Source organism: Schistocerca americana, chromosome 10 (genome assembly GCF_021461395.2).
Source record: "Schistocerca americana isolate TAMUIC-IGC-003095 chromosome 10, iqSchAmer2.1, whole genome shotgun sequence".
Classification (NCBI taxonomy): domain Eukaryota; kingdom Metazoa; phylum Arthropoda; class Insecta; order Orthoptera; family Acrididae; genus Schistocerca; species Schistocerca americana.
In genome coordinates this window covers 149,371,511-149,390,766 of record NC_060128.1, presented here as the reverse complement: position 1 = coordinate 149,390,766, position 19,256 = coordinate 149,371,511, and the positions used below count along the sequence as shown (strand labels likewise).

The following is a 19,256-nucleotide window of genomic DNA, read 5'->3' as shown; positions in this document are numbered from 1 at the left end:
ATTCACTAAATAGAAAGACAACTAGCACTTGAATAATATTTTCTTACGGGGACCACGCCCTGCCTATCTAACCCATGTTAATTTAGGCAAGTATTTGAGCCATTTCTGAAAAAAACTATTTGATGCAAGATCTTGCTATTTTTACTGTATGTTACATGATGTTAACAGAGTTAACTGTACTAAAATCTAGTTTATCCATTTTATAATTTATAAGAAATACTTTTTTAAATTTATTAACAAAAAATATTAAATTTCTTCTGCAGAAAATATTTTTTTGTGAACTTCCTAATGGGGGAATATTAATGAATGTAGGACCAGAGGTGGCTTTCCATGTTATGCAGAGTCTCTGACAATTTCATTCATTTATCTATGATAGTTTCTGATATAATGGGGCACATGATAGTTTCTGATATAATGGGGCATATGTACTGAAAATTTTAGTTTCTTGGAAACAGACTTTGAGGAAAAAACTTTTGAAATTTGTTACTTACATTTAATTAAAACTGTCCTGCTGGATATGATGGCCCTTCTTTGGCCTCTAGCAGATCTTCCGGTTTCTTTTTCACCTCCTTGGATGTTTGTCTTGCTTTCTTGGCCATATTAGATGTAGACCTGTCAGCATCGGCTATCCTGATTCTATTGCAATGTTGCATCCCAGTGATCATATTTTCACCAGGATTAATTCCCAGCTTTTTCAGTATACAACACTTTCCAGTATTACCACAATTGAATGTAATAACAGCATCATGAACTCCTAGTTTCACTGTATGCATGCCTACAAACACAGTTTTAGGAAGCCAGTTCCAAATTATGCTTTTAAAACATTCATTTGGGTTCTGTGTCTGCCCATGCAGACATTTCCTTAGGTCAGGATGAGCTAAGTCTCTGAAAATCGGTTTAATTGCTGTAATAACAGCAGCAGGAAGAGTTTACTGGTGAGAATAAGATTCTTCAGTAGCCTGAGCCCTATTGTATTTGCACTACGAATTTTTGCTGATGGACATAATCCATGACATGGCTTATCATCAGTAGAGGACTTATGGAACAATATGGCCCAAACATCTCTCTTCATTGTCTCTAGATTTTCTTTATTTCTCCTAATCGTCTGCCCATAGCGTACCTCCAAGTTTTCTATAACAACTATTCGCAATCACACTTGAACAAAACTAACAGCGTGTTTGAAAGCGTGTTGTTTACAAACAGCAGAAACACAGAATACCGACCGTTGCATTCCAAAGATAGCTAACACACTCGGGAGTAAAAAAAAAAAAAAAAAATCCTAACGTGCAATGTAAGGGATATAAAGATCTAAAATATATGCAGAAAAGTGCGTGACAGAAAAGTGGGCGAGACACATAAACACAAGTGGTAGGAAAATGCTCCTTAAATATTGGAAAAAAAAATTTTTCAGCAAAATCCTTTTCAGAGTACCTAAATAAAACCTTAATCTATCGAAATATGATGAAAACCGAATGTAGATTTTTTTCGACCTCTACAGTATAAAACGAGTGTGCCATTCTCCAGGTCGATTTTCAGTAGACTTACAGCAGACCTGAAAAATGTTACTGCCAAACACCATATTTGCAAATTTACTAGACAGCTGAGGATTTTCCATAACAGCGTCGTTGTTCTTGTTGTGGTTATCAGCCAGCAAAATGTTCTGACGAAGCATTTTACACCTCTCTGTTCTGTACAAGTCTCTTGATATTTGCTCAAGCAGTACAATCCACACGGGGTTGGCAAAAATTGGTAAACAGCAACACATTATCACGCCTAACACGGTGTAGGAAAACAACTGGCGTTCAAAACAGTTTCCAGTTGTATACGAATGGATACATATAAGTAAACTGTAAACATCGTGTGGCTAGGGCCTCCCGTCGGGTAAACCGTTCGCCGGGTGCAAGTCTGTCGATTTGACGCCACTTCAGCGACTTGCGCGTCGATGGGGATGAAATGATGATGATTAGGACAACACAACACCCAGTCCCTGAGCGGAGAAAATCTCCGACCCAGCCGGGAATCGAACCCGGGCCCTTAGGATTCACATTCTGTCGCGCTGACCACTCAGCTACCGGGGGCGGACTGCATGTAAGTAGTACTGAGCGGTTTTCATGAGAGTGGTGTACTATTCTACGTGCAAAATACCGGCAAGTTGAGGTGACGATGATAGAGGTGCATAGTGATCTGGTGACAGTGGTGGCCAGGAGAGACGTGACAATTCATCCTTGTGCTCACAAAAGAAGTCCTGGATGATGCGAGCCGTGTGTACAGGGGCCCTGAGATCTTGGAACACAGCATCACCACTGGAGAACAAACATTGCACCACGCGGTGGACATTATCAGACGAAATGGTCACATCATCCTTGGCAGTAATGTGATCTTGCAAAGCACCCACGGGGCCGTGCAATAGCAAGATATGGCTGCCACAACCACCAAAGAACCCCTGCCATGTTTCACTCTTGCGACGGAAAATCTTGCAGAAGCTGAAAACAATGTGCAACTATACTACTGGCAATTAAAATTGCTGCACCAAGAAGAAATGCAGATGATAAACGGGTATTCATTGGACAAATATATTATACTAGAACTGACATGTGATTACATTTTCACGCAATTTGCGTGCACCGATTCTCAGAAATCAGTACCCAGAACAACCACCTCTTGCCGTAATAACGGCCTTGATACGCCTGGGCATTGAGTCAAACAGAGCTTGGATGGCGTGTACAGGTACAGCTGTCCATGCAGCTTCAACACGATACCACAGTTCATAAAGAGTAGTCACTGGCGTATTGTGACGAGCCAGTTGCTCGGCCCAGCATTGGCCAGACGTTTTCAATTGGTGAGAGATCTGGAGAATGTGCTGGCCAGGGCAGCAGTCGAACAGGATCTGCAACATGCGGTAGTGCATTATCCTGCTGAAATGTAGGGTTTCGCAGGGATCGAATGAAGGGTAGAGCCACGGGTCGTAACACATCTGAAATGTAACGTCCACTGTTCATAGTGCCGTCAATGTGAACAAGAGGTGACTGAAACGTGTAACCAATGGCACCCCATACCATCACGCCGGGTGATACGACAGTATGGTGATGACGAATACACGCTTCCAGTGTGCGTTCACCGCGATTTCGCCAAACACGGATGCGACCATCATGATGCTGTAAACGGAACCTGGATGCATCCGAAAAAATGACATTTTGCCATTCGTGCACCCAGGTTCGTCGTCGAGTACACCATCGCAGGCGCTCCTGTCTGTGATGCAGCGTTAAGGGTAACCGCAGCCACGGTCTCCGAGCTTTTAGTCCGTGCTGCTGCAAACGTCGTCGAACTGTTCGTGCAGATGGTTGTCGTCTTGCAAACGTCCCCATCTGTTGACTCAGGGATCGACACGTGGTTGCACGATCCGTTACACTCATGCGGGTAAGATGCCTGTCATCTCGACTGCTAGTGATACGAGGCCGTTGGGATCCAGCACGGCGTCCCGTATTACCCTCCTGAACCCACCGATTCCATATTCTGCTAATAGTCATTGGATCTCGACCAACGCGAGCAGCTGTGTCGCGATACGATAAACCGCAATCGCGAGCGGCTGCAATCCGACCTTTATCAAAGTCGGAAACGTGATGGTACGCATTTCTCCTCCTTACACGAGGCATCACAACAACGATTCACCAGGCAACGCCGGTCAACTGCTGTTTGTGTATGAGAAATCGGTTGGAAACTTTCCTCATGTCAACACTTTGTAGGCGTCGCCACCGGCACCAACCTTGTGTGAATGCTCTGAAAAGCTAATCATTTGCATATCACAGCATCTTCTTCCTGTCGGTTAAATTTCGCCTCTGTAGCACGTCATCTTCGTGGAGCAGCAATTTTAATGGCCAGTAGTGTAGATTCATCCGATCACATAGCTTTTTTCCATTGCTCCACAGACCAGGTTTTCTGGCTTCGGGAACTTGTTTTCCTGTTAAAGCCATCTGCACTAATGGTGCTATTGGAATTGCAGCTCGTCCTACAACGCCTTTCGTGTTGTTTTCGTGCTGAGACGGACCGCGCGTGCGACGATCAGTTCTGCAGTGACTTTCGCAGCTGCCGTTCTGTTGTTTACCATCACAATCCTCTTCGATGACCATCTACTACTATTGATCAACGCGTACCCTCGTCCGCGTTGTGACTTAGAGGGTAATGTTTTCCGCTTTCTTCTGAATACGGTATAAATCTCCGATACAATGTTTCTTGAAGCACAAACACTTCGCTACCTTGGTTACGTAAGCACCCATCATGCGAGAACCAACAATTTGCCCACGTTCGAATCCACTGAGCTCCGACATAATGCACTCAAAACGAGACAGAACACTATTCTGACCACGACTGATTCCGCAGGCTCACGCGTGCACTTTTTGTTCAGCCCACTACAACCCCTTGAACATGCTTACTCAGGGCAGACCTTAGTCTCCAACACGAATCTCCACTGCCAGATTCATTATTCCTTGAGCCCTATGGAAATGTCTCATCAACCTACCCCTTTTTTAATCTAATATGCGACAAATTTCTGTTTTCCTCAAATCAGTACACTAGCTCTGACCCAGGTTCGTCGTCGAGTACACCATCGCAGGCGCTCCTGTCTGTGATGCAGCGTCGAGGGTAACCGTAGCCACGGTCTCCGAGCTTTTAGTCCGTGCTGCTGCAAACGTCGTCGAACTGTTCGTGCAGATGGTTGTTATCTTGCGAACGTCTCCATCTGCTGAATCATGGATCGAGACGTGGCTGCACGGTCCGTTACAGCCACGCGGATAAGATGCCTGTCATCTCCACTGCTAGTGATACGAGGCCGTTGCGATCCAGCACGGCGTTCCGTATTACCCTCCTGAACCTACCTATTCCATATTCTGCTAACAGTCATTGGATCTCGACCAACATTTTTCAGCATTCTTCTGTAGCACAACATTTCCAAACCTATTATCTCCTTCTCTGTACTGCTTACCATCCACGCTTGACTTCCGTATAACTCTGCCATCCACACAAGTAGTTTCAGAAAAGAATACCTGACACAGACTGCATATTTATCTTTTTCAGAAATGCTATTCTTTCTGTTGCCCGTCCGAATTGTGTGATTGGATTGAAGAGTTCCTTGATAACACAACGAAGCATGTCATTCTCAATGGAGAGAAGTCTTCCGAAGTAAGAATGATTTCAGGTGTGCTGCAGAGGATTGCTATTCACAATATATATAAATGATCTTGTGGATAACATCGGAAGTTCACTGAGGCTTTTCTCGGATAATGCTGTAGTATATCGAGAGGTTGTAACAATGGAAAATGGTACTGAAATTTAGGAGGATCTGCAACGAATTGACGCATGGTGAAGGGAATGGCAATTGAATATCAATGTAGACAAGTGTAATGTGTTACGAATACATAGAAAGAAAGATCCTTTATCAAATGGTTCAAATGGCTCTGAGCGCTATGGGACTTAACATCTGAGGTCATCAGTCTCCTAGAACTTAGAACTACTTAAACCTAACTAACCTAAGAATATCACACACATCCATGCCCGAGGCAGGATTCGAACCTGCGACCGTAGCAGGCGCGCGGTTCCGGACTGAAGCACCTAGAAACGCTCGGCTACGATCCTTTATCATTTAGCTTCAATATAGCAGGTCAGTAACTGGAAGCAGTTAATTCCATAAATTATCTGGGAGTAGGCAATAGGAGTGATTTCAAATGAAATGACCATACAAAATAAATCGTCGGTAAAGCAGGTGCCAGACTGAGATTCATTGGAAGGAAATGCAGTCCGAAAACAAAGGAAATAGGTTACAGTACACTTGTTCGCCCACTGCTTGAATGCTGCCCACCGGTGTGGGATCCGTACCAGACAGGGTTGATAGAAGAGATAGAGAAGATCCAACGGAGAGCAGCGCGCTTCGTTACAGGATCATTTGGTGATCGCGAAAGCGTTACGGACATGATGGATAAACTCCAGTGGAAGACTCTGCAAGAGAAACGCTCAGTAGCTCGGTACAGGCTTTTGTTGAAGTTTCAACAACATACCTTCACCGAGGAGTCAAGCAGTATTTTGCTCCCTCCTACGTATATCTCGCGAACAGACCATGAGGATAAAATCAGAAGCCGGCCGGTGTGACCGAGCGGTTCTAGGTGCTTCAGTCTGGAACCGCGCGACGCGACGGTCGCAGGTTCGAATCCTGCATCGGGCATGGATGTGTGTGATGTCCTTAGGTTAGTTAGGTTTAAGTAGTTCTAAGTTCCAGGGGACTGATAACCTAAGATGTTAATTCCCACAGAGCCATTTGAACCATTTGATAAAATCAGAGAGATTAGAGCACACACAGAGGCATACCGACCATCTTTCTTTCCACGAACCATACGAGACTGGAATAGAAGGGAGAACCGATGGAGGTACGCAAGGTACCCTCCGCCACACACCGTCAGGTAGCTTGCGGAGTATGGATGTAGATGGAGAGATGTAGAATTTAATACACCAGAGTGACAAAAAGCTTGGGATATCTTCTAATGTCGCATCGGCCCTCCTTTTGCCTCGTGTGGTGTAGTAGTCGAGGTGCATAGACTCGACAAGTCGTTGGAAGTCCCATGCAGAAAAAAAATGAACCGTGCTGCCTCCATGCAGGATTTTGTGCACCAACTGACCTCTCGATTAAGTCCAATAAATGTCAGATGGGATTCATGTCGGGTGGTCTGGGTGGCCAAATCATTCGCTCAAATTGTCCAGAACGCGAACCAATCGCGAACTGTGGTCTGATGACACGGCACAGTGTCATCCATAAGAATTTCATCGTTCTTCGGGAATGCGAAGTCCGTGAGTGGCTGTAAATAGTCTCCAAGTAGTCGGACATAATCATTTGTAGTCACTGGTATCATGGAGCCACTATCAACCTGCACAGTGACATGTTGGCAACTTGGGTCCATGACTTAGGGGGTCTGCGCCACATCTGAACCTTCCTAACAGGTCTTAGCAACTAAAATTGGGACTCACCGACCACGCCACGGTATTCCAGTTGTCTAGGGTCTAACCAATAATGCTCGCGGGTGCAAGAGACGCGCTTTAGGCGATGTCGTGTTGTTCCCACTGGACTCTATAACACCCTAGTGAACCCCAAAACTAGGGTGGCCAGATTCAATTGTTTAAAAAGAAGGACAAACAGCTTCAACAAGGGAGACAAAGAAAAAAATGAGGACACATCAAACGGGTCAACTGCAGATGAGGGATACCACCCATCAGCTTTGTACAAGTCACGTGACTTCCGGGTATTACCGGTAAAACTAATAGTTAATTGTTACTGATGGTCAGGTGGTGGTTAACTGAGCAATAAAAAAAAAAATTAAAAACATTGATTGTGGTGACAGTGTGGCGTCAATTGTTTTGTTATGTCAGCAACACGATGTTGTTTACAAAGTGAAAAACTTAAGACAATCCACCTCCCTTCATTGGACGCACCGCTACCAACATCTACAATTCAAGCAGCAGCTGACGACATGTAAAATGCACTTTAACCTTCCGAATACAAATCAATTGAATGATTATGCAACAATGAAATAAAACTGTGGTGTCACCGCCAGACACCACACTTGCTAGGTGGTAGCTTTAAATCGGCCGTGGTCCATTAGTACATGTCGGACCCGCGTGTCGCCACTGTCAGTGATCGCAGACCGAGCGCCACCACACGGCAGGTCTAGAGAGACGTACTAGCCCTCGGCCCAGTTGTACGGGCGACTTCGCTAGCGATGCACACTGACGAAGCCTCGCTCATTTGCAGAGCAGATAGTTAGAATAGCCTTCAGGTAAGTCAATGGCTACGACCTAGCAAGGCGCCATTAGTAACATTGCATGTATCTACAGAGTCTCACTTGTATCATCAAGAGCGATGTACAACAATGATGGATTAAAGTTAAGTATTCCAGCAGCTACGTACTTTTCTTTATAGCATTCATTACGTATCCTGTTTCAGACCTATCTCTGGCCTGCGTGGGTTAACGCGTGCATATCGGCTTCCTCACTCAGGTAGTGTTCGTAGTGTTGGCTAACTGCTAACACAACAAAAACCGCGACAGTTAATCTGTCGAGTTATTTCTTGCCTTTATTGGCCACTCACTAAGAAGTACGTTCCAGCTTTACATATCTTACATTCCGCTTCAAATTCATTTCTCCCTTCCCTGAAAGCTGGATATTTGCAGGAAAGGACATCAGAAAATGTACACTTTCGTTTAGGCATAGCCAAATATTTTACGTAACTCACTCGGTTAAAAATTACACTCACAAATCACACGTGCACTACAGGAGGCCAAGCCAATACAAAGCGAAGATACGAAACGAAAATTTTAAATAATCGATATTTGCATTCGCTTATAGATCGATCAACGATAACATCGACGATCCTGGTGCCACCTACTAACACCGCATTCGTGCGTGTTAATCACAACGGCTGTGGCCAACAGTTAAAGTATTTAAGAAAAAAGCAATAGAAGGGAACGAACTGTAAATTTAACTGTATTACGTTCAACTTTGCGAAAAAACCGGATACTGTAAAAATCCACCCGGACCCCAGACAAAGAGCTAAAAAGGAGGACATGTCTGGATTAATCCGGACTTCTGGTCACCCTACCCAACACCCAATTAGGAAAGACCATCACGATGTAAAGTAGGGAAAAGTTACGACAACTTTGCCGATGATATAACACCAGAAAGTCTTGATAAACACCAAAATTAAGCATTACAGAGTGTGTTTTGGTACAAAGGAAGAAGAAAGAAAGGTCATTTAGTTATCTGCCAAACATCTAAGTAATAATGGCAAATTAATACCACGAAAGTTATGTCCAAAGAAATGTCGGTCAGAGATAACTTTTATGTGGAAGAGAGCTGTAAACGCTACGAAGAAATTCAATGCGTCATTCACGGAAAAAGTAAGTCGCTTGCTAGCTATCATGCTATCAAGTCATAGTTGAGCGAACGGAGCGTGACGAGATTGTTTTACTTTCAAGAGTCGTTGTTGCGTGACGTAGACGCACGGATTTTGTGAACTGATATTCAGACTAGAGACTAGAACCGAGATAGTATGCTGACTGTGTATACCGAGTTGCTGGACTTTATTAACGGAAGTCGGCAATACTGGACTCAACATTCATATAAGTGAACTTATAGAAAGGAATGGACAAAGTTTCGAAAGACTATAATACACGTTCAGTCACGAGTAGGAGACATTGACACGAATACATGAAGAAGATACAATTACGCCGAGGGTTAAAGCTCTCGTAATTATCACTATACTTGAAACTAACAGGACTGCCAGTGCTAATTAACTGTGTGGCGCGATTAGCGAAAAGGAACAATAAAATTGTCATCAAAAGTGGAAATTCAACGTGTCGCCTCGATCATTCTATGAATATTTGGTAATTGCTCATCAAAAGTTAATGAACAGTGTCTATTAACTTGGAAGTAAATTCGTGGACTGTTAGCTGTGACAAGGAAGGTTTGGACATACATAATATTACGACGCAAGAAAATTAAGACATTGTTAAAGAGTATCTATGGATCTTGCGTCATATAGAGCGAACAATTTTACTTAGCAAAGAACAAACAACGAGCAATACGAAACTTCCTGGCAGATTAAAACTGTGTGCCAGACCGAGACTCGAACTCGGGACCTTTGCCTTTCGCGGGCAAGTGGCCTACCAACTGAGCTACTCAAGCACGGCTTACGCCCTGTCCTCACAGATTCACTTCTGCCAGTACCTCGTCGCCTACCTTCCAAACTTTACAGAAGCTCTCCTGCGAACCTTGCAGAAGTAGCACTCCTGAAAGAAAGGATATTGCGGAGACATAGATTAGCCACAGCCTGGGAAATGTTTCCAGAATGATATTTTCACTCTGCAGGAGTGCTAATTCTGCAAGGTTCGCAGGAGAGCTTCTGTAAAGTTTGGAAGGTAGGAGACGAGGTACTGGCAGAAGTAAAGCTGTGAGGATGGGGCGTGAGTCGGGCTTGGGTAGCTCAGTACGTAGAGCATTTGCCCGCGAAAGGCAAAGGTCTCGAGTTCGAGTCTCGGTCTGGCACACAGTTTTAATCTGCCAGGAAGTTTCACATCAGCGCACACTCCGCTGCAGAGTGAGAATCTCATTCTGGGAACGACCAATACGATCTGCAACTGAACTTTTTTCCTCGCTTTTGGTTACGTGGACGATGCGCATGAGGGAAGATTCATCGATTACTACACTAAAGTGTTAACCGGGCACATAACAATTCAACTTCAAACCATAAAAGATAATCAGAGTGCGCAGTTCGCGTAAATAAGGTAACTGTGCGGACTCGAAATCAAACTTTAATGATTACGTGAGGAACGATTTCTCAAGAGCTTTTTTCAGATCTTGTCTCTCGCCTACCGACGGAGACATCCATCATCGCGCATCGCGTCTCAACTCCACCGACCGAGCTGTAGCAGTAACAGCTCCACGGCGTCCACAACACCAGCACGCGGCGGAGAGGGGACGTCACAACTCGTATTCGGGAAGACAACGGATCAAACCTGCGTCCGGCCATCCAGGTTTAGGTTTTCTGCTATTTCCCTAAATAGCCCCAGAGCAGATGCCGTGATGGTTCCTTTAAAAGGGCACGGCCGATTTCTTTCTCGCCGGTCTTTGTGGCCGAGCGGTTCTAAGCGCTTCAATCTGGAACTGCGCGACCGCTACGGTCGCAGGTTCGAATCCTGCCTCGGGCATCGATGTATGTGATGTCCCTAGGTTAGTTAGGTTTAAGTAGTTCTAAGTCTAGGGTACTGATGACCTCTGATGTTAAGTCCTATAGATAGTGCTTAGATTTCTTTCTCCATCCTTCACACAGTCAAAGCTTGTGATCCGTCTTTAATTACCTCGATCTCAACTGCACGTTAAATCCAATCTTCCTTCCTTAGCAAAGGCACTCGTGTCGGTCACCTACAGCCAGAGACCATTACTGCCAAATTTGGCCACACTGTCCTAACGGATATGTTCGTCGTATATCCGACACTGATTTCTGCGGTTATTTCACGCAGTGGAGCTTGTCTGTTAGCATCAACAACTCTACGCAAACGACGATGCTCTCGGTCGTTAAGTGAAGGCCGTCGCTCACTGTGTTGTCCGTGATAATACGTAGTGCTTGAAATGTGGTACGCTGGCGCAATCTTGACATTGTGGATCTCAGAATACTGAATCCCCTCTTCCAAAATGGAATCTCGCATTCGGCAGGACGACGGTTCAATCCCGCGTCCGGCCATCCTGATTTAGGTTTTTCGTGATTTCTCTAAATCGTACCAGGCAAATGCCGAGATGGTTCCTTTGAAAGTGCACGGCCGACTTCCTTCCTCTTCCTTCCCTAATCCGATGACACCGATGACCTCGCTGTCTGGTCTCCTCCCCCTAAAAAACAACAAAATGGAATGATCCATCGCTATAGCTCCAGTTACCATTTCGCATTCAAAGTTTCCGCAATGCGGCCATATTCAATTCAGAAACCTTTCCACGTCAGTCACCTGAATACAAATGACAGCTCTGTCAATGCACAGCCCTTTCATACCTTGTGGACGCGTCACTACCGCCATCTGTATATGTGCGTGTCACTATCCCTTGGCTTTTGTCAGCTCAAAAAATGGTTCAAATGGCTCTGAGCACTATGGGACTTAACATCTGTGGTCATCAGTCCCCTAGAACTCAGAACTACTTAAACCTAACTAACCTAAGGACATCACACACATCCATGCCCGAGGCAGGATTCGAACCTGCGACCGTAGCAGTCGCGCGGTTCCGGACTAAGCGCCTGAACCGCTAGACCACCGCGGCCGGCGTTTGTCAGCTCAGTGTTGTTGTTGTTGTCTTCAGTCCAGAGACTGGTTTGATGCAGTTCTCCACGCTACTCTATCCTGTGCAAGCTTCTTCATCTCCCAGTACCTACTGCAACCTACAGCCTTCTGAATCTGCTTAGTGTATTCATCTCTTGGTCTCCCTCTACGATTTTTACCCTCCACGCTGCCCTCTAGTTCTAAATTGGTGATCCCTTCATGCCTCAGAAGATGTCCTACCAACCGATCCCTTCTTCTAGTCAAGTTGTGCCACAAACTTCTCTTCTCCCCAATTCTATTCAATACCTCCTCATTAGTTATGTGATCTACCCATCTAATCTTCAGCACTCTTCTGTAGCACCACATTTCGAAAGCTTCTATTCTCTTCTTGTCCAAACTATTTATCGTCCACGTTTCACTTCCATACATGGCCGCACTCCATACAAATACTTCCAGAAACGACTTCCTGACACTGAAATCTATACTCGATGTTAACAGATTTCTCTTCTTCAGAAACTCTTTCCTTGCTATTGCCAGTCTACATTTTATATCCTCTCTACTTCGACCATCATCAGTTATTTTCCTCCCCAAATAGCAAAACTCATTTCCTAATCTAATACCCTCAGCATCACCCGATTGAATTCGACTACATTCCATTATCCTTGTTTTGCTTTTGTTGATGTTCATTTTATATCCTCCTTTCAAGATACTATCCATTCCGTTCAGCTTCTCTTCCAGGTCCTTTGCTGTCTCCGACAGAATTACAAAGTTTTAATTTCTTCTCCATGGATTTTAATACCTACTCCGAATTTTACTTTTGTTTCCTTTACTGCTTGCTCAATATACAGATTGAATAACATCGGGGAGAGGCTACAACCCTGTCACACTCCCTTCCCAACCACTGCTTCCCTTTCATGCCCTCGACTCTTATAACTGCCATCTGGTTTCTGTACAAATTGTAAATAGCCTTTCGCTCCGTATATTTTACCCCCGCCACCTTCAGAATTTGAAAGTTTATTTCTCTCGTTGTCAGCGGTTTCTCTGGCCAAACAGCAAAACTCTTCTAGGACCTTTAACGTTTCATTTCCTAATCTGACCCCGTCGTCTGACTTAACAACGTCATTCCATTAGCCTTGTTTTATTTTTGTTTATGTCCATCTTAAAGCCCCTTCTCAAGAAGTATCCCCTTCAAATGACTCTCCCCCCTCTCTTGCCGCCTCTGACAGAATTACGATGTCATCGGCAAACTTGTTTATTTACCTGCATGTCTCAATGGACACACATTAATAACGACTGACAGCCGTCGTAATTAATTTGAAATAAATTCGCTGAATGGGCATATCTTGACATTAGCTGTGTTAGATATAGATATACTAGCTATTAGTGATATACGAAAATTTGTTGTGGACCGTTACTCGAACCCGGATGTCCCCCCTATCGTAAGTGGGAGGCGTGCATGAATATTTAGGTGGTTACGGCGACTGTTCGCGATAACCGGCAAATCCGGGTTCGAGTCCCGGTCTGTCAAAAATTTTTGCGTGTCGCCAATAGGTAGCCGTGTCAGATGAGCTAGCCATTAGTCCACTGTAGCATTGTATTAATAGGTAGTACCAGGTGTACCGGTATGAAATGAGCGTTTTTTTTTGTGAAAATGAAACACTAATTTTGAATTGAAAAGTAAAAACATTTTATTCAAAGCACTGACCATTGCTTTCTACACATTTTGACCACCTTTTTGGCAATTTGTGGACACCACGCCAATAGAAATGTTCGTCTTTTGAAGCAAACCAATCAGACACCCAATTTTCGACTTCTTCGTAGGAATCGGAGTGTTCCTCAGCCAATGCGTGTCCCATTGATGAAAACAAATTGTAGTCGGAAGGGGCCAAGTCTGGCGAATACGGCGGACGGGGTAGCAGTTCCCAGTCAAGTGTTTTGATTGTATCCTGAACCAGTTTTGGTTTGTGTGCAGGTGAATTGTCGTGTAAAGCAATTACTTTTCCATGTCTTCTGGTCTTTTTTCGATCAATGCATAGTTCAAATTGATCATTTGTTGTCTGTAGCGATTAGTATTCACAGTTTCACCGGGTTTTAGAAGCTCATGATACACCACACCTTTCTGATCCCACTAAACACAGAGCATTGTCTTCTTGCCGAATCGATCTGGATTTGCAGTCGATGTTGATGGTTGTCCCGGATTAACGCATGATTTTTCCAGTTTAGGATTCTTAAAATAAATCCATTTTTCATCGCCAGTAACAATTCAACGCAAAGTTGATTTTCTTTCTTGTCTTTGAAGCAAAATTTGACAAATGGTTTTTCGGTTTTCCATCTGTCTTTCATTTAATTCATGTGGCACCCATTTTCAACACTTTTGGATCTTTCCCATAGCTTTCAAACGGTCAGAAATAGTTTGTTGTGCAACATTTAGCATTGAGGCCATTTACTTCTGACTCACAGTATCATCTTCATTCAATATTGCTTGCAATTCGGCGTCTTCGAACTTTTTTGGTGGTCTTCCGCGTTCTTCATTTCTTACATCAAAATCATTAATTCTGAATCGTTGAAACCATCTTTTGTAAGTTGCTTTTGATAGAGCATGATCACCATATGCCTCGACAAGCATTCGATGTGACTCTGCAGCACTTTTTTTCAAACGAAAACAAAAAATTAATGCTTTCCGCAAGTCATCACTTTCTGGTACAAAATTCGACACTGTTAACACGATGAAAACGTATGATGTTGTTTGTTCCATGACTTGAGGTATACTAAATATCTTTGACAGATGTCATATCAACCGAAAAAAAAAAAAAAAAAATTAAGGCTCGTTCACAACAAATGTTCCCTATCGACACATTTGTATCTTAACGCTCATTTCATACCGGTACACCTGGTATATCGATACCAAATATAGCTGGTGTCACGATATTCACATTCAACGAATTCATTTCGATTTAATTTCAGTTTATTGTCCCCGATCTTTAATTCCTATTTCGAATTCTACCTTGGTTTCCTTTACTGCTAACTTATATCCCGACTGAGTAACAAGCTTACATAATAAAATCATACATAATAGTCCCTTTACGAATAAGATGCGAAATATTACAGCATTGAAGTCCACGACTACCTTAATCAGGAGTGAAACTGATCGGAAGATGTTCCCATGGCAATCCCAGAAGCTTGTAGAGTTTGGGGTTTAAACACACTACGCGACATAATTGAACATTAAATAGAAGCTTAAAAATAGCGTTGACAGTAACACAACACAATTTCAGTAGGTTTGCTGAAGGATTAAAGGTTTTTATTGACAAGATTAGTACGTTCAAATGTGTGTGAAATCTTATGGGACTTAACTGCTAAGGTCATCAGTCCCTAAGTTTACACACTACTTAAGCTAAATTATCTTAAGGACAAACACACACACCCATGCCCGAGGGAGGACTCAAACCTCCGCCGGGACCACAAGATTAGTATATCCACACCCAAACCTATGGATGTTTCTTTTGACAGTTCCTTAAAATTGCAGGAATACAAGTACTAAGGTTTGTTTAATTGTATTCAGCTATTTGTGACTTACTGGATTGAATTTAAAAAAAAATTGGAAGCGAATGCTCGTGGATGAATGATTACTAACCGGTAATGATATCCCTGCATTCGAATCACTGACGTCAATCAGAAATACGAAAATCGCAGGCGAATGCCAAGTTGTCGTTTATGCTTTCCTTTATCCATCCTCAGAGCGGTTTGGGACATTTATGGTACCTCTGTCTTTGTCTACCAAACTGTTTTGTTTCAGTCCGCATTCCTCCTCCTTATGCTGGTCTCAATGTACTGACTCGGTCAAGACCAGTGCAAGAAGGAATGTTGGCCTGAACAAAACAGTTGTAGTGGAAGAATAGTGGAAAGACAGGGCAAATTGCTGTAGTAGCACAGAAGTACGAACACGCACTAATGATGGGTAAAGGAAAACGGAGACAACTAAAAATCGTTATTAGCCATCCTGGCGTTCACCTCCATGATTTTCGTACTTAAGTTTCACTCCAGTGATTCACACGTTCCACATATACATGTTTTGAAATTACATTGTATTTAATATAAACACAGTCTATGGACTGACTTTAGCATATTATGTGATTACTTTGTCATTTGCAAAGAGTAATGTCATCTTTGGCAGCCTATTGCATACGAACTGATACCTCATGCTTATCATTATTATTAGATAACAATGGCGTCGTTAAATAAAATTTATATAATAATGGTGATTACATCGTGTTCTTATTTCTATCTGTTTACATCCACTTCAATGTATGTTTTGCTATTGGAGCTTTAACGACAACTAGCAAACTTGCTGGGACTCCCTCTCCCATAATTTCCTACACAGTGAAGAGCTACACCAAAGCTGAAAACCACAACAGAATTAAAATATGATATACAGAATTCAATTCACAGACGGTATTTCTAAGAAATCTATATATAAAACTAAACGCGGAAGCATTTATCAGGAACATCTGACAAGAGTAAAAATATTACCGGAACACAAACCTAAGTATTGATAACTCCAATGATTACGACTTTAAATAATTCGTAGCTTATGTGGCACAATTAAAAGCATTTTTTTGGAAAAAAACGTGGCAGTCCGAGAAGTCATTTATGATGCAGTGCGTTGGAAAAAAACTAAGAATCCAGGGGCAGAAAAGGGGTTTCTAACCTGAGGCATTTGAATACACAACAGATGACTGCAGCCGCAATTCTCACACACGGTGCAAATGCAATATTGGAAATTGAACATCAGATAAATAAATTACATAGGAGAGAGGGTAACAGCAGAAATAAAAAGTAATGCATAGTGAAACGTTGTAAACGAAGCCCGGGGTAGGAAGGAAATATTAATTTATGCGTCCTTGAAGGCAAAATAGCCTCAACTTCTTTTAAAGTATTTGCTGCACGGTGCACCACCGTCTTAGATAAATACATACAAAAATAAGACTAGCCCTTAATGTCGTTTGTCATGATTGTTTATCATCATCACATCATTTCGGCAATTAATATATATTGATTTTCTCAAAAAAAGTGCATTTGTTGGACGATACCCGGTGATGTTTACCATATCATCAGTAGCGAAGAAATGGAAAATCTATTAACGCCAGTAAAAGTTCTTATTTCACAGGTTGCGATAATTCAGGAATCACATGATGGTTCCACTTGTCTTGATCCGGTGGTGTGAAAAACCTCATGGAAACAAACATCTAGACAAACAGATGAAGTTGATCGCAAGTTTCCTAGTTATTAGTTCAACGTCCTAGCGCCGCGCCATCACGTTTGGCGTCTTAGTTACGAAAAAGGCGTCCAACAATCATTCCATTGCGTTACAATTGGACGCTTTCTCACAAAGAAACGAGCTTTAATCGCAAATTTGCCCTCTCCCACACGTTTACACCCTAGCAAACCCAGCTAGGGCGTAACAATATTGTAATTAAAGGGTAGAGTACATATTGGTTACGTCCATATAGTTATAATGCAGAGCAAAAATCTTCTGCATGATTTATTTGTAATAGCCCCATAGTAGATACTTATTGCGCTAGTCGCTCGTATTCTTGTTCCGATGGTTATTGAATATCTTTGCCGACTGCTCACCTGTCAAATGATACTCTCCTTCCGACGATCATATTCACAGTGAATTTCTACTTTAGATAATCGTTCGAATAAACCCGTATTTAAGAAAGAAAACAAAAAAGTTAAACATATGCTATGTTCTTCGACATGGAAGAGGTGAGGCGTACCGCGTCCTTTCACTTTCGTTCAATACACATAAACTGCTAAATAAACATCGTGTCTTCCGAAACACTTCTTGCTTTGCACGTTTTGATCAATGTAAATAAAATCTTTATATGATCCCAGGTTCATTACTATATGAAACTACAGAACAAAATAAAGCCAAAACGAACAAAACACGAAAACGTTATCACAGAAAAATTGGCTTTTGAAGAACTGTGTATTTGTTCACAGAGGGATTAAACAAACTGCACATCAGTTCACAGTGAGATAATTTAAAACATGAAGGTAATTACAATACGATTTGTGATTTTGCATGTAGCAGGTAAACAAGATCTTGCTACCATCACAACTGACCATATATTGGTACCAAATTATGGTTATCAGAACCGGAGCCTACTAAAACTGATAAAAATACTTCGACAAAAAGCAAAATCTATCAAACTAATTATCAGCTGAAACACACGATCAAATACTTGAGTAGTGTAGTTGTTAACTAATGCTATTTAATGGTAAACTGTTTTCACATGAACAAAAATTTGGATAAAAATATTCTTTTGTTATCAGTTTGAACATTACGACGGCTATTCTTCCGACAAAAATATAAGGTTAATCTAAATTTCATGTTCAATACAATAGATCGACCTTAGTTGCCCCCATAAACAAATCAGCTGATACACAAAAAAATCTTCTTTGCATATCCCTGAATTAGCATATTATTATGATGTGTCATTCAGACTAATGTACAACGCTTATACTCCGTCAAGCTAAATACTATTTTCGTTCAAAGCACTTCTGAATCATAATAGTGACAAGTCCGCTCTGAGGCAGAGGGGTAGAGCGAAGTAGCAAGGGCGCTTGTTGTCAGGTGAATTTGCTTACCACTTTCGATGTACGGAGCCAGCAGTAAGATGAATATTACGTATCCACACTCGCTGAACATAATTCCATACGTATATGTTCCATGCACACACTTATAATCACAATAAAACCACTTTCATTCACCAAAACTAACACATCTACTTCACTGACTACCACAAAAACCTTTGTCTCTGCACACACATCCACAACTCCAAAGAGAACTGAGTACGCCTGCGCTGATTCGCCTAATGCCATATGACAAAGACGTCAATCGGAAAGAAATTACATTAGCACGGCGGTTTGACTTTCGGAAGATATAGCACGCATGTTGATAGCCAATAGCCATCAATTACTCGTGATGTGTTTGCATTGTTTGTCGTTTAGTATGATACATGTAAATATTTATATTGACCTCTGAGTGTATAGCCGTCTGTTTCAGGTCTCTGGCTCAGCTGATGTTTCGGATAGGAAAATTCTGCACGTTCGCGAAGACTGAATAATTTACAATTCCGTAGTGAAGATTCTGATGCTGCTTGGAAGATATTTACCCTATTATTTTGATACTTCCGAGTTAGAACTTCCTGTCTGAGGAGAAAGGTAAATGTTGGGGGCGCAACACGCTTTTGTTGAAATGAAGACTAAGTAAAGTGAATGATGAATTTTTTGTACAAATATTAAACGATTTACGTAATAGCTAACGCCCATTAGTGTTTTATTACTTACATTTTCGAACCGAGCCAGTATTTTTGAGTTTACGGGTAGCATGATTTAATCAGTTATAAGCTT

General features: G+C 42.3%; 1 protein-coding gene across 2 annotated transcripts in view; it reads right to left on the bottom strand.

Annotated features, from left to right (window-relative positions):
* Window positions 1–18,674, bottom strand: part of LOC124552410 (disintegrin and metalloproteinase domain-containing protein 10) — a 523,851-nt gene extending 505,177 nt beyond the window's left edge. For both annotated transcript variants that reach the window (XM_047126674.1, XM_047126675.1), the window contains exon 1: window positions 18,492–18,674. In XM_047126674.1, coding sequence (XP_046982630.1) covers window positions 18,492–18,552 — 61 coding nt within the window. In that variant the 5' untranslated portion in view covers window positions 18,553–18,674. The remainder of the gene's footprint in view (window positions 1–18,491) is intronic.
* Window positions 18,675–19,256: the final 582 nt, after the last annotated feature.